The sequence below is a fragment of the Mustela nivalis genome, assembly GCF_964662115.1.
Source record: "Mustela nivalis genome assembly, chromosome: 11".
Taxonomy (NCBI): domain Eukaryota; kingdom Metazoa; phylum Chordata; class Mammalia; order Carnivora; family Mustelidae; genus Mustela; species Mustela nivalis.
Window position 1 is genome coordinate 80,719,937 of NC_139030.1, and position 16,987 is coordinate 80,736,923.

At 37.4% G+C, this 16,987-nt stretch overlaps 1 protein-coding gene across 21 annotated transcripts in view; it reads left to right on the forward strand.

Annotated features, from left to right (window-relative positions):
- Positions 1-16,987, forward strand: part of DOCK10 (dedicator of cytokinesis 10) — a 261,474-nt gene that overhangs the window by 132,740 nt on the left and 111,747 nt on the right. For all 21 annotated transcript variants that reach the window (XM_082690399.1, XM_082690383.1, XM_082690395.1 and 18 more), the window contains exon 4: positions 11,472-11,554. In XM_082690399.1, coding sequence (XP_082546525.1) covers positions 11,472-11,554 — 83 coding nt within the window. The remainder of the gene's footprint in view (positions 1-11,471; positions 11,555-16,987) is intronic.

The following is a 16,987-nucleotide window of genomic DNA, read 5'->3' on the forward strand; positions in this document are numbered from 1 at the left end:
ATTTTAAGTAGGTTCTAGACCAGAAATACTGGTTTCTCTAGGAAGAAAAAAATGATGAAATAAGACCCAAGACTGAACAGGAAATACAAATCAGATTCAAAGCAGATGATAAATGTAAAAATCTCGAAGCTTTGGTAGAAAATGCACACTAAAAACCAACAAAACAAATGGTTGAGATCAGAGAAGAAACCAGTCTCACAGATGCATGGAATGTTCTGCTGAAAGCCAGGTCTGGGGCGCCTGGGTGGCTCAGTTGTTTAAGTGGCTGCGTTTGGCTCAGGTCATGATCCTGGAGTCACGCAATCAAGTCCCATATCAGGCTCCCTGCTTAGTGGGAAGTCTATTTCTTCTTCTGATCCTATTCCCTCTAGTTCTCTCTCTCTCTCTCTCTCTCTCAAATAAATAAAATCAATCTTAAAAAAGAAAAGAAAAGAAATCCAGGTCTGTGGGATGGCCACAGGACACACACACGCACACACACACACACACAGACTCAGTTCTTAGCTTGCCAATATCCACAGAGATTATCTCAGAAGGGAATATAACGTATAGTATTTCCAATATTTATTTGACCATGAAGAAATTCTGTCCATCTTCCCAAAGTCTCTTAAAAAACATCTTTGAGAAATGCTGATGTGAATCTGAGGGAAGGAGATTATCAGAAACTAGGGACAGAGTACAACTCAACTGAAACAGAATCTTTTAGGTGAAGGGGTACCTGAGTGGCTCAGTTGCTTAAGCGTCTGTCTTCTGCTCAGGTCCTGACGTCAGAGTCCTGGGATTGAGTCCCACCTCTGGGTCCCTGTTGAGCAAGGAGTCTGTCTCTCCCTCTCCCCCTGCTTTGCCCTGCACTGATGCTCGCTCTCTCTCTCGCTCTCTCTCTCTCTCCTTCTCTCTCTCTGCCCCCATCTCAAATAAATAAGTAAAATCTTAACCAAAAAAAAAAAAGAATCTTGGGTGAAACTTGACATGCATTTCATTAAGGCAGATGGTGGTGAAGAGAACAGGAATATTAAAGTTCCCAAAAGATCAAATAAGTTATTTCTTTCTTTTCATGGACAAACCTCTTACCATTTGTATGAAAAGTGTCTGAATTTGTCCAGAGGGTAAACTTGGAATACTAGGACACAATCTCAAATATACCCCACATATCATTGTTCTATGGACTAGGCTTCATACAGCAAATCACAAGTATATACAAGGTTAGTTTCCAAGTTTGTAGTAAATAATAATGTTCATAAAGTTCAGAATAGCACCTTTTCCAGCCTTAAAATTTCTCCTCTCAACCCCTTACCTAATTATTGAATTATTATTTTATTCTTGTCTGAGAAGCAAATGTGAACTCAGTGGCTTAAACAAGCTCCTCCTTTAGAGTTCAGTTGGGTGAAGCTGGTTACTCTGTCTTTACAAAGGGTTAAATTCTTCACATAGAACATTCCTCTCCCACTGATTCATGCTGTTACTATGGATCCCATACAAAGTGTCTGCCGTGAAAGGCCTTGTCCACTGCATGAAAGACTGGACTGGGCTTATTATTCAACAAGATAGCACTTACTAAGTTGTTGATACCGAATGGACATAACACAGTCCTCGAATTTAAGGAGCTCACCACGAGGCAAGAAATAACAGGACCCCCCCCATTGGATTTTTCCAATGCAATCTAATGAGGATCCCTGGAGTAGTACCATAAAATAGAGAAACAAGGTCAGGTTCACATGGTAGAAAAAATTAGCCAAAAACACACCAGAGAATGGGTTGGCTTGCTTGTGCAGGGGGATGAATAAGACAGAAGAGAAGCTGGACTCAAAGAAGACTACTTATTTTAATAGTCCAGCTGGGCTAAAGACCTACACTAACATATGGCAGTGCGATAGTGGTGATAGTAAAGACACGGAATTGAGAGAAGTTAGGGACTGGAAAGAAAGCAAGGGAGAGCAATATGGCAGCGACTACTCCCACATGTCGGCCTGGGGCTATTAGTTGGATAGCTCTGTAGTGATTTAAATAAGACGCTCAGAAGAAAGTAGAGATGGCTCAAGCAGGAAAGGATGAAGCAAATGAGATAATGTCACTGGCAAACATGCATGTAGAGACAGAGATGCCCCGGAGGAAGAGAAATAGGTAGGTCTCAATGTAGGGGGAAGGAAAGGAGGGGAGGGCCGTTGCTCTGCACTTGAAAAGTAGAAGCTTTGAGCCTGCAACAGTTTACCAGGAATGTCATGGGGACTTGTCTGGAGCTGACAAGGTCCAGCTTGGGCTAGGTCCTTGGGCTGGGAAGGTCCTTGGGCTACACTCCCATGCAGGGCACTGGTAACGAGGACCCTGCTTAGGAGGTGGAGATGGAGTGGACAGGGAGATGAAGAAAGCAAGAGGAAATTGATTTCTCAGAATTAAAAAGGAGTCCATAGCAAGCATGAGTCAATGACATAAAATGCCAAAAAGTATCATAAAAGAGAGGACTCACTGGACTTGGCAGTTCTTTTTTTTTTTAATGCTATTCTAATTTAATTAATTAACATATAGTATATTATTAGTTTTAGAGTTCGAGTTCAATGATTCATCAGTTGTGTTCAACACCCCAGTGCTCACCACATCACATGCCCTCCCTAATGCCTGTCACCCAGTTACCCCAATCCCCCACCATGTCCCCTCAGCCTGTTTCCTATAGTCAAGAGTCTCCCATGGTTTGTCTCCCTCTCTAATTTCATCTTATTTTATTATCCCCTCCTTTCACCTATGATCCTCTGTTTTGTTTCTTAAAGTCCACATATGAGTGGAATCATATGATAATTCTTTGTCTGACTTATTTCACTTAGCATAATATCTTCTAGTTCCATCCATGTCATTGCCAATGGCAAGATTTCTTTTTCTAATGGCTGAGTAATATTCCATTGTGTGTGTGTACGTAGCTAGATACATAGGTAGATAGATTGATAGATAGATAGCACATCTTCTTTATTCATTCATCTGTCTATGGACAGCTGGGCTCTTTCCATGATTTGGCTATTGTGGACATTGCTGCTATAAACATTGGGGTGCAGGTGGCCCTTCGGATCATTACATTTGTATCTTTGTGGTAAGTACCTAGTAGTGCAATTGCTGGATTGTAGGGTAGCTCTCATAGGCTGTTCTTTAACAGAACATTTTCAGAGGCTGTGAGAGCAACCTGATTACAGTGGGTTAAACTCTGAAAAGATGCGTTATCTTATCAAAGAAGGTGTTAGTACATTGTTATCTCTTTATCTACAAAGCACCTTGAGAGTAAATCCAATAAAAGTACTTGAACTCTTCAGTCAAAATACTCTATGCATACTAAAGTTAAAGATAGTTCAGTAGGCTGTTCCATTATATAATAAAATAGTGCTTGATTTGTTAAGGGAAATTTTATAATTAAATTTTATAATTAAAAATTATAAATTTTTAAATTTTATAATTTTATAATTAAATTGTAAATTTATAATTATAATTTATATTATAAATTATATTTAATATATCTGTTAAAATTAAATTTATATAAATTAATTTATTTATTTAATAATAAATTATAAATTAAATAGAAATTTATTCATTTATAAATTATATAATTTATGCACATATAAAATATAAATGTTAAAATATAAATTTATTTATTTAAAAAATTAATTTTATAAGTTAATTTATAAATTAAAATTAAATTTATAATTATAAATTTATAGTTAAAAAATAATACTATCAAATGAGTATAATATCGAGAAAGAAATTTCTTCCTCTGAGGCACCTCTTCTTCCTTTTCCACCATTGGGACCCAGATAGATAGCATTCAACTAATTCAAGATAAAATTATAAATATTCAAGGTAGAAGTTGTATCCTATTGAGAAGAAAAGAAGATATTAAAGAATTTGGATCCCAGACATGGGAAAGAAAATTATGGGGAGAGTTGGATTGGCTATGATTTAAAATGTAATTTATACTGCCCATTTTTTGTTAACTAAAAGAAACATATCTAACTAGAATGAAATGTATCCTGTTTCAAAAAAATAAGGAATTCCATTTCTCACTTTTATAATTAAAATAATTTTATGTGCTTCATGTTTAATTTTGAACTGCATGTTATGGGCATTGATAAAGAAACCATTCTTATAGTCAAAGTGCCTTTGTACTTTATGCAAACTGTTTGAATCTCATATGTAGGATAAGATGCACTCAAACTTACCCCGAAATAAGAATAAGTGTTTTAATAATGATTTTGGGCTTTTTTTTTTTTTTTTACCAGTACAAATTAAGTAAAAATGAATGCTGTTTTCTGATTCTGAATCATTAGGCAGCAAAGGGAATGATTCTAATGCATTCATTCACTTTCCACCAGAGCACAGTAAGCATGATTTCCTCACTGTTGAACAACTCCTTTGATAAAGCATCAGAACTACCTGCACAGTTTTAATTACTGAAAACTATCGGGGAAAATGTAACTTAAAAAAAAAAAAATCTCCAGATTAGAAAAAAGCCATAATCCTTTTTTTTCTTTTTTGTTTTTTTAAGATTTTATTTACTTATTTGATAAAGAGAGAGACGACAAGAGAGGGAACACAAGCAGAGGGAGTGGGAGAGGGAGAAGCAGGCTCCCCTTCTAAGCAGGGAGCCCGATGTGGGGCTCAATCCCAGGACCCTGGGATCGTGACCTGAGCTGAAGGAAGATGCCTAACGACTGAGCCACCAGGCACTTCTATAATCCTTTCTTAATAAAATTAGTATGAATAAAAAAAAATTTTGTTTCTGTATTGAAGAATGGGGTCCTTAGTTCACTGTAAGTCTTTGTTGGAGGTTACGGGACTTTTCATTTTGTCTGTGCCTTTTAAAAGTGAATTTACAAGTTAAGCTCTATTTATTTTGCAACTTCAAGTAATGGGAAAATGAGATCAAAATCTATTACTGTCCTATATTGGACCTAATCTTATTTATGTCTAATACTTTTGTTTCTGTCATGGTCAGGGCAAAATGGATCACCCATTTTTTTTTTTTTACACTGCGTGGATAAAACTAAAGATACTAAACATGCAAAAGTTGATAAAAGTAAATTCAAATGCATTTATTTTTTAGTAGCATTGGGATAAAATGTATAGAAAACCCTGATGAAAACAAAATAAGTTTAAAGACCTTGAAGAAATTTATTGTCTTACTGTCTCATCACCAAAATCCCTAGAATAATAGTCTAGCTTCCAAATATAAACATCTCTCCTGGTTCTAAATTGGCTTCCTCTTCTACAATAAAAATCATTCCATAACGTTGAGTGACAAGTGGATAGAAACACAGAAGTACAAGTCTGAAACCCTGGCATATAAAAATGTTTAAAATGAACCCATTTTAAGTTTGAACCTAAAAAGTCCAATCACATTGAATTACAACCCAGATTTTATGCCTTACATGAAAAGAATGAATCTGATCATAATATTACAAAGGTTTTTAGTACTATCCATTATTCATGTCTTGACAAATTTCTTGTCAGATCTCGCTGGGAAATTAGAATATATGTTCCCAGTTCAGGCATAGGTATGATTTATGAAAGTTCAATTTTACAGTTTGCTCAACTGCCTTAATACAACACAGTTTAAAAAAACAAACCAAGTATTTTGATTCGCTTCCAATTTAGATAACAATTTAGGCTGCTCTATAATTCAAAGTAACATAATAGCTGAGAAATGATTCTCATTTATTTTGGCATTTGATAGGACATTCTGTTTTACATTGTACATGTATATTTATATCCATAGTAACACTGTCTAGTATCAAGCAATATTTTTAAACTCCAGACCCAAAACCCATTATTGTTTGGATTGTACCATGATTTCTGAAACTGAGTCATATCTATATTTACATCGCTTATTTTTGTCCAAACATTTTTCCTTCTTTCCCAAGACTGTAGTATAAGTGTTAAAAAAAAATCATCATGTTCTACTTATTTTTGTACAGCAAAAATTAATTATTTCCTCTTAAAGGAATACATAGATGTGATCCAATTAAAGAAAAAAAATACTTTCAGTGCCTTTTCTCTTTTTTTCTAAAATATCAACATATTGAATGACCCCATGTCCTGGTTGCAGGAATAGTCTTGTGTTCTACCTGTGAGCCTGACTAATAGCTCCTTCTCTCATTTTGTAGTGTCTCAGTGTGGACAATAAATTATCCAGCCACTCTTTCAGTACATAATTTGTCTAAATTCACATAATTTCATGATGTTACATTTTCAACATTTATACAATAAGAATAATTACTTCTAAATTTAATAAAGACTGGCATGAATGTGAAATTACCACCATCATTTTACAAATACAGAATTAATCCCAGTGGTGACTCAGGTTCAAAACTAATACTTTTTGTGGTTACATACATCTTTCTGGCAAGATACTGGCCGTGTGATTAAATAAACCTCTATCTCCAGAAAGAAAAAGAATTCTGCATCTGAAAAGCCATTTATTACCTGCTTATTCCTCTATAGCCAGAATCTAATAATCAGCCCTTTTAAGAGATGGACAAATTATGTTGCCAAACCCAAATTGCTATTTGAGGTAAGTAACATGATTTGAATTGATTCTGATGATTCTCTAAAGAGAAGAGGAAAGGAAAAATTGAAATATTTTCTTTATAGTATTTTAGGGTGTCCTTTACAATTGCCCAATCTTTTCTAAAGTATTTAGATTAGAACTTTCACAGTGTCATGTTTAGTTGTTTCTAAAAGAAAAAAGGACATAGGTAATACATTCGTTCAAACAAATATTGAACGTCCACTATAAATAAAAATGCCATGCTAGAGATGATACGTCCCCTGGTCTTTCAGCTGGAGGGTAACCTCAATTACTAGAGCTCACAGTACAAAGTCAGGACCTTGATGCTTTCAGTTCACAGACAACCCCATCGCCACTCCAGTGGAATGATGGATTTGGGAGCCTCATGAAGAGTATGATTCAGTGGATCTCATGTGGGACCCAGGAATCTGCATTTTAATTAACAATCCCTAATAACTAATGAACACAATGCACTTTAGGAAGCATTATCGTAATGGCATAAAAGCCTTCGAGCATGTTGACCTTGCTCAGCTTTTTTGTGTCTGAACGCATAACAGCAGAGATAGCAAGCATAAAAGCTGAACAGGCAAACATAATAAATTAATAAAATGTGAATTGGGGCATTGCTGTTTAGAAAAATTTACCAGCTCAGCACACATTTGCCGGATATTCAGTCTTCCTCTTTGAAGTAGGTGTTGGCAGTCTGCAAGGATAAGGAGTTGGCATTTTGAAACCCGTGTTGTGGGCTAGGGAGTTAGTAAAGGGGAAATGGAACACTTGCTGTAACAAGCAGAGTGGTAGCCTGGAACTTTGAATTTGCAACAGGTCCTTTCAGCTTAGTTTTTGGACAAAGAGGGGTTGTAGTCATGATTAAAATAGTTCTTAATGAGAATGACTGTTTGGGCTGGAACAAAGAATAGAGAATAATTTTCTATGCATAACATTTCCAAAATGCCATTACTATGCAGGAGAAACATTTATGTGTTTGTAAAATGCACTAGCTGTCTCAGAATCCAAGAAATCACAGAATTAGAAGGATTTTTAAGGATCATCTACTCCACCCCCTCCCAATCTTCATCTGCCCACCATCAGATATGTGAAACATAGCAAATAAATTCAGAAAGAATTTGGTTAACGCAGACTTCTTTGATAATCAGAGCTAATATATCTCTCCAAAACTGTACATCATAAATCAAGAAAAACTAGATGCTTTATCAACTCTTGTGAATGTGAATTATACACTGAGTCAAACATGCTGGGAAAACTGGTTATTTTCAAAGCAAGTATTTATTAAGTACTTACCCTATGTTAGATGCTTTATGGGAAGTTTCTTATTAGATCCTTATGAAGTTGGTATTATTTAGGCAGATAAAGAAATTGAGAGATGCTAAGCTACTTAATTGAAATCCCACAGCTAACACCAAAATGCAAAACCAGGTCTGTCTGACTCCAAGACAGAAGCAAAAATGCCACACAAACATCTGGAATGATGGTCCAGATGTGCCTACAATTCTATCTTGTGTAGGACCTTTGGCAATGATCTGAGCCTCTCCTTGCCTCTGGGATTTATAAAATAGATATAAAATCTCATAGTGGTCTCATTAAAATCCTATATAAAGGGGCACCTGGGTGGCTCAGTGAGTTAGAGCCTCTGCCTTTGGCTCAGGTCATGGGATCGAGCCCCACCTTGGGGTCCCTGCTCAGGCGGAAGCCTGCTTCCTCCTCTCTCTCTCTGCCTGCTTCTCTGCCTACTTGTGATCTCTCTGTCAAATAAATAAATAAAGTCTTTAAAAAAAAATCCTATGTAAAGCACCTAATAGTGTGGAATCTAACCATTGGGTGCCACTCCAAACCAGAAAACAAGTACTTCTTTGCTACTATAGTAATATAAGAAAGTTCCACATTCATTTTGGGTTGGTGGGATTCAGGACATAGGACATACATATCTCAGATTCAGTTAAGCCTGTGACACATTGTGTATCATGGTGACTCATTATCATGTGAAATACACATGAAATATGCATGTTTATGGGAACTAAACATAGATACTTTCAGTGATAAGAAAGGGTAATGAGTAAACCAGTGCATCTTTGTCCCATTAAAATCTTCCAATTAGGGAGGGTAGAGATGGATATTATGGGACAGAGATTTCTCAATCCAATCTAATATTCTGGTTGTTCACTAGCTAAATCTGAGATCCTAATAAATATTTGACCAAAAGTCACGTTGAAAGTCAATATTAGTAGTTTAGTTCCCGGTTCAGAGCTGTACCATCAATTTACCTTTTTCTTATAACAAATGCACTTTGTTTGGGCAGGTTTGTTTGTTTGTTTGTTTGTTTGTTTGTTTGTTTGTTTTTACCAAGAATCCTTAAAATACTTTGAGCACTCTATCCTAAGAAAATAACCACAAATAGGTCAGACTTGGGAGAGGATAGGAAGACCAACTGCATGAACAAATACTCTGAATACTTGTGTTTTTTTTTAATTTTCATTTTTTATGAAAGACTCATTTTTATTTTAAAAAACCGCATATTTTCTACAATGGCACAAAATTTGTAGAGCTATAATAACCATCTCACTCTGTCCTGTTTTAGAAGTCTTTCCTCAAATGCTAACATCTCTGCAGTACCCACCCTAAACATTCTATTAAATTGTCCCCCTTCCCCAACTCTATCTGTACCCCGTTCTGCTTTTTTTCACATGACAGTTGCCATTTTCCAACACATACACAATTTACTTATTTTGTCTTTATTGACCAGCTCTTCACAAGGCATAAGTTTCAAAAGAGCATGCCTTTTTGTCCCTTGTTCACCGATGTATTCACATCACCTGGAACAGCCTAGTAAGCATTCAGTGATGTTTGCTGAATGAATGAATGACCTCCCAAACTAGGAGACTGGATTAGTAAATTTGGATACAATATTTTATTATACCTATTTAAAATGGTCATAAAATTTAGAAAGCCAATGTAAAAATATATAGAATATGCCATTGAGTGAATTTAAAAAAACAACATTCAAGTTCAAATATACACTCAGAAGGAGACCAGGTAAAACTATATACCAGAAAAAAAAGTTTGAAAGGGAATGCAAAAAGGGAGTAGGTTTTATGCTTTTTGTTTTCCGTTTCTAAATATATTTTGTTGCATTTGGGAGCTATTGCCAGGAATAGGGAAAAGGCAGTAAGAGGAAAAAGAACTGTGATCATGAATGCTCTGTCCCCATGACCGTGGGATGCCTCATGCCCATATGCTCCTTGCCTGAATCCTTGGCATCTTTATCTAAATGAAGATAGAACTTTTTAGCCAAGGAGCCTATCAGGGCTTAATTTTCCTCTTCTTTCCAGAAACATGGGATTTGCAGAATTGGCTCAGGAATCGCAAGTTAAGTGATTTCATTTTAGCCACGTAGGTTTAGCTAAATGTTCCCTTTCCCCTCTCCCGCCCCCATCTCCTGAATCCCCCTTGCAGTTATCCACATCCATTTGTCTTGCCGCTTTTCTCCACCACTCTCTGCCAACGTTCTCCTACTCCAGTCTTGGTCCCAGGTTCACGCCTTGTTTAGCCCCTATCCCCCATTTGCGGGTGTTTCCCGGAACAAATAAAGTCATGGCACCGAGAAAGTTGGAGGCCAGAGAAGTCCAGAGCTGCTGAGGACACCCAACGACTCTCCCCTCGCCCTGCCTTTCTCTGCCTCTTGAGCCAGTTGCCTGCACCCAGTGCTCTCCATCAACCTTTCTGCCGCAACTTCAGGGCCCTTCTCTCCCACTTTCTGTTTCTACAAAGACCGTGCCAGTGTTCCCCTTGCTTGTAGCACTTCCACACCCCAAGTGTTTTCTCTCATGCAGAACTCCTTGCCTGTCCCCTTCCTGGGCCCTAAGAACCATAGATCTTTATTTCTCACATTGCAGGAGACATTGTTCCTCATTTTCTCCACTGGAGAAGACAAGATCTCATTGTAATCTTCATGTCAGCTGCTGAATCCCCAGGTTCATGTAGTTTTAGAATCAAAAGGAATCTTAAAAGCCACCTAGGGAGGGGTGCCTGGGTGGCTCAGTGGCTTAAGGATCTGATTTTTGATTCCAGTTCAGGTCATGATTATAGGGTCATGAGATCCAGCCCCACCTGGGGCTCCATGCTGGGTGTGGAGTCTGCTTAAGATTCTCTACTTACCACTCCGTCTGGCCCCCCCACCCCTCTACCCCTCACCCCCCTTACCTCTCCACCTCAAGCATGTTCTCAAAAAAAAAAGGACACCTAGTGAAACCCCCATTACTATGGTCATTACATTGCTAGGTGCATGGTAGGTATTTGGGAAATATTTGCCATCAGTAAGTACTGGAAAATCATCCACTTACATATCAAGTTTTGATCTTCTTTTATTCAAATATATTTATAAAAATCAATGGAGAAGGCCAGCCCTGAGAAAACACTGAGGTAAAACTGAAAAACTGATTTCAAATTGACAACACCGCAGAGAAGAGAAAAGATAAGTTACTGACTCAAGAATGGGCAGAAATGGGCTAAAAGTACGATGAAAAGATTACATAGAAATAATATCTTCCACCACTAAGAACTGTTAAATAATGGGAAGTTGCTAAGGAAAGCTGAAAAATGACAGTGCTTGATGTTAGCAATGTATCTGGGATGATTCATTGGGTGATTAAATTAAGCTTTCCTTGATGGCATAAAATAGAATAAATATGTTGAGTAGTTCCTCGTCCAAGAGTCTGGGAAAGGTCCGAGCTCTGTTTCACCTGAAAATACAAAATGGTTATAGTGAGCAAGCCCCTTACCTACCTTAAAATTGCTGACATAGTCACCTTAGTAATACCCCAGAGATTACAAGAACTATATTTGCTGTGCTTTTTGCCAGGGCATCTGATCTCTTTAATGATAATTTTTAATTGTCATTTTTTTTTTCTTTCAGGCTTGTAAATTTTACAGTTCCCAATGGTATGTGGTCAACTACAAATATGAACAGTACTCTGGAGACATCCGACAGTTACCCCGGTAAGAACCTATCAAGAGTATTCCTTGGGTGTTTCCATATACAAAATATGATTTCTGCTTAAGTTCTACCATTGTTTATGAATACATGTGTGTTAATCTAGTGTCCAAGTATATTTCATAAAATTTAAAAATAATTGTCACGATAGAACATTTTATTCAACAACATACAAACATTGTGTTGTATATGCACAGAATCAATTGTGAGATAGAAATTATTCTTATTTAATTTTTAAACAAAGTCTTACAGTGTCATTATATCACTCTTTTGTGAGCTGTCATTTCAATAGCAGGTGTAACAGGACTAGAAAGGAACAGCTTGGACCAAAACATTTTTCTGACTATATTCTGCATTTAGCGTTCAGATTTGCCACTGGTTTCATGTGTTTTCATGCTGTGATATCAAAAGTCATGAAAATAAACAACTTCCACAGAAGTGATATATGTTTAAGAACAGCAAAAAGGGAAAATAAATAGTTATTTTTTTTCTGTACTCTGGGGAAAGAAAGTGTTTAGGAGAAGATGTCTTTGTTTTGCACCTGTTCAAATGTCGCCGTCATGAACAAGCTTGCCTGACCTACTCCTGAACTAAAGTAGTCATTTATTCAGGTTCTTTGGCCCCCGGTAAAGCAAAAATCCCCAAAGGGCAGGGACTTTTCTTTGCAGAATCCCCTACAGGCTGAGAGAATTCCTGGCCCATGGTCGGTGTGCAATAACTACTTATTGGATATATAAACTAAGCGAATGGCAAATTTTGAAATACAACGTTCCTGTCTGGGATTGGAGTGGCTCAAGTGAAAGAACTGCAATGAATCGGAATCCCCTAATGCATCGGGTCATCCAACTACAATGATGCAAATAATCCAGAAAAACACTTAGTCAAAAGGGAGGTTGTTATCAGCCCTTCCGTCAAGTGGATATGTCAAGAAGATACACATTACATCTAACTTTCTAGTGGACACACGGTTTAGATTTGGGCACTATTGGCCCAGATTTCCTCTGCCCCCAGAAACAACTGTTCCAGGCTTGGATACTTGGAAAGTCTGCTCTTAACTCCTGAATACAGAATTTGAAGGAGCTACATGGAATAGCTCAAAGAAGGTGCCACCTGAGCTCAACTATGAAGGAACAGGAGCTACCAGCACACGGATCTTGGAAAGGAGTCCCAGAGGGAAGAGCAAGGGCGGGCACCCTGGCTTGGGAACCAATATGGTCTCCTGAGCAGAGTGGGGAGGCTGGAACTGATGGTTAGAAAAGCTGGAGTAAAACGAAACCGTGGAAGAAGACGAGAGCTGGAAGGTGCTAGAAATGAGCTTGGATTCACTCTCAACACAACAGAAGCCTGGGGAAATTTTAACCTAGTGTGATGCCATCCAGTTTCCTTCTTTAAAAGATCACCTGAGTTACTCTAAGGAAAATGGGATTGTAGCAGTGAGTATACAAAAAGGAAAAAAAAAAAAAAAAGGCGGAGGGGAAAGGGGCCATTTATTTTTCAGTTGCATTACTAAGAGCAAAACAGTGTTCCTCCAAAATAGCAAAATCTTTTTTTTTGCAAACCAGTGAATATTAACTTTAACTAACTCTCTGAACATCCCTTTAAATTCAGGTCGCTCCTGATAGATAACCTCCTCTAACTTCATGTTGGGAAGGTCCCACCACATGCTAGGCTTTCCTGAGTAATTACTGTATTTGGAATGTCTGCACATTAGTCACACACTTTTTGTAGGCACAACTGAAAAGCAAAGCATTTTTTAACATCGAGACTTCCTCTTTCTAAAAACTGTTAGGAGAAGCGGTTACAGCTTGGAAGCTGAGTCCAAGTGGTTGGAAGACCTTATGTGAATTAAGAGATTGTAGTAAGTGACATTTTACTGCCCTCCTAAGTATATGCCTTCCTGCTGACCTCAGGAATATTGAAATCATTGTTGTTGTTGTTGTTGTTGTTGTTTTTAAGACTTTATTTGTGTATTTGACAGAGAAAGCACAAGCAGGGGGTTAGTGAGAGAGGGAGAAGGAGGCTCCCTATTGAGCAGAGAGCTTGATGCCGAGCTTGATCCCAGGACTCTGGGATCAAGGTTTGTTGAAATCTTCAGTGGCTTTGTCCCTGCACACCATGATGACCTCAAGCAAAATAAATAAATGAAAGATTTCACCTTCATGGTATTCATTCTCTATTAAAACAACAGAAGAAACACCTCCCGTGACAACACAGCCTAGATATCACCGTCGAATTAGAATTCTCATGGAGCATGAGAAGAAACCTCAGGAGAAATGAGACAAACATAACCGAAATACTGTTGAGAATTTCCCTTAATTGACTAAAGAAAGTGGAAGTCGATACCAAGAAGGGGAACAATAATATTGCCACAAAATAGGAGATTTTAATGAACTATGTGTATTCAAACTGAAAATAAGAAGTTCCAGAATATTATCCTCACACCTCCCCTGAAATGGTGAAGACTGTAACACTGAATAGAAAAATTATTTTCAAAATGATTTTACAAAGCCTAAGCACTCCCCATCAAGGACTACACATATTTAGGTCAGTAGTGGGAACAGATCATTTACTTGGCCTTCGGAGGCTACTAGAAGTAAATCATGTTCATGCCTCCTAGATTAGGATAATTCTCCTATGTCTGCTACCAGTTTAAACTGATCATTTCTTTTTATGAGTTGCTGAGGGTCCAAAATAAAAACTTGCAATTATGGCAGAGTGAAAAGAGAAGCATGTGTTTATATCCCTAATTTTTATTCTTTAAACTTTAAATTATGTTATTATTAATTCTTAAGAACCTCGCTTTTTTAAGTGTCTGTTCATAGGAAGATACTGGAGAGAAATATTATTTCAGGCTAGAGTGTAAAATACAAGCCTTCACATAAAAAAATCAGCACTGAATTTGGGATTTGCAGGAGACAAGAAAGAAAAAAAAATACACGATGTCAGAGAAGCCAAGAATATACCATGTGGAAGGGACAATCCTTCAATAAAGGGTGTTGGGAAAACTGGACAGACACGTACAAAAAAATGGAACCAGGCCCTATCTGACACTATCCACAAAAATTAACTCAAAATGGATTAAATACATGAATATAAGACCTAAAACCATAAAACTCCTAGAAGAAAATATAGGTGGTAAGCTCCTTGACATTTGTCTTGACAAAGAGGTTTTTTGGATCTGACTGCATTCAAGCAAAAATAAACATGTGGGACTACATCAAACTCAAAAACTTCACAGCAGGGGCGCCTGGGTGGCTCAGTGGGTTGAGCCGCTGCCTTCGGCTCAGGTCATGATCTCAGGGTCCTGGGATCGAGTCCCACATCAGGCTCTCTGCTCAGCAGGGAGCCTGCTTCCTCCTCTCTCTCTCTGCCTGCCTCTCTGCCTACTTGTGATCTCTCTCTGTCAAATAAATAAATAAAATCTTTAAAAAAAAAACTAAAACAAACTTCACAGCAGCCTGATGATTTACAGACCTGTACTCCTGGGGCAAATAATACATTATATGTTAATAAAAATAACTAAAAAAAAATCATATCAAAGGAGACCATCAGCATAATGAAAAGGCAATCTACTGAATGGGAGAACATATTTGCAGATCATGTATCAGATAAGGGATTAATATCCAAAATATACAGGAAACTCATACAACTCAATAGCAAAAAATAAAATAATCCAACTAAAAGACAAGCAGAGGACATGAATAGACCTTTTTCCAAGGAAGACAGACAGTGGCTAATCAGTACATGAAGAGTACTCATCATTAGGAAATTCAAGTAATCATCAGGAAAATACAAATCAAAACCACAGTGAAATATCACCCCATATCTATTAGAGTGGCTAGTATCAAAAAGGCAAGAAATAACAAGTTATAGTGAGGATGTGTCAAAAAGGGAACCCTCATGGACTATTGGTGGGAATGTAAACTGGTGTAGCCATATGCAAAACAGTGTGGAGGTCCCTAAAATATTTAAAAATAGAACTACCATGTGACATAGTAACTCCACTTCTGGGTATTTATCCAAAGAAAATAAAAACACTAATTCAAAAAGATAGGTGCACCCCCATGTTCACTACAGCATTATTTATAATAGCCAAGACATAGAAACAGCCTAAAGGTCCATCAATGGATGAATGGACAAATAAAATGTGAGACAGGTAGTTAGGTAGGTAGATCGATGGATCAATCACTGAGGTATATGGCCGCTATTGTGATCCACAGTTACCAAGAATAAATGCCTGTCCAACTGGTGTTTTGTAAGAAAGAGAAGAATGGGTACATCACGCTGGCAGAAGAGGGCAGAATATGAAGTTTAGAAAGAGAAAGATTAGTGTCAAGGTCAAAGGGAGACTAATAAATAATGAGCATATAGCATAGGACAACCCCTGAGCTCAATGTCAACATTCCACATACAAGTTTGGTTTTGCTACCTCTCCCTGTTTTTCCTGCACTTTCCTTTATGTTTCCTTGGGATGTTTTGTTAATACTCTCTTCACTGTCCTGCCATTATTTTAAGAATCCTGGAACATTCATGTTCTCTTCTCTGCAGACAGATTATGTGGAGTAATTGCTCTGAAATCAACCTTATGAATCTGCTCTGAATCTCAAGCAATGTGTTGCGTCTTGTGGATTGAGAGAGAGAGGGAAGAGTTGTGTTTAGGGACTTTATTTTGCCAAGTGCAAGGAACGACTCTTTGTTCAGGAATGTCAAGATATTGTTAAGGAGAAAAGGGATATTTTGGGGTATGACAGGAAAAATTTCCCACTGGTCTTAAAATAACTCTGTCCTCTGCTACTGGGTCTGCCTTCACATAAACTTGACCTTAACCCAAAGAGGCAGAACAAGTTAACACTAAGGGCAATGGGCACAGGTATGCTTGAGTATCTCCAAAGCTCTGTAAGAAGGGGAAAGGGGTACAGGTATACCAGCGTCCTTTAGAAGAGAACAATGGCTACAGTCTTGCTTGTTATGCTGATTAAAGCTGGTTTGGATTAATTTATCCTACATACAGGAAGTAGCATTTTGGAAATAGGGCTTCTAATCCCACCTCTTGCCCTGTGTGTTTACGTGAGTAGCTGTTACGGATTTTGCTTTCTTCTCAGTACAACAGTGAGACTAGACTAGACTGTGGAGTTCTGGCATTTGTTTACAAATGACTGATTACACACATATATAATTTAATAAAAAGCAGTATGCTGTTTAGTACATATTTAGACTTCAGTACAAACGTTCTGTTATCTTAGAAATTTTTGAGCTTTTTCGAACTTGCAGATAAGTCATGGAGGAAGAACGTTATATTATGTATATATGAATATGTTTCTGGAATTTGGAATAATGCACACCCATTTGAGTAAAGTTAATATACATCAATGAACAGACATCTATCACTTGCTTACCATGTGCCAGAAACTATGGTGGAGATAATCTTAGAATACACA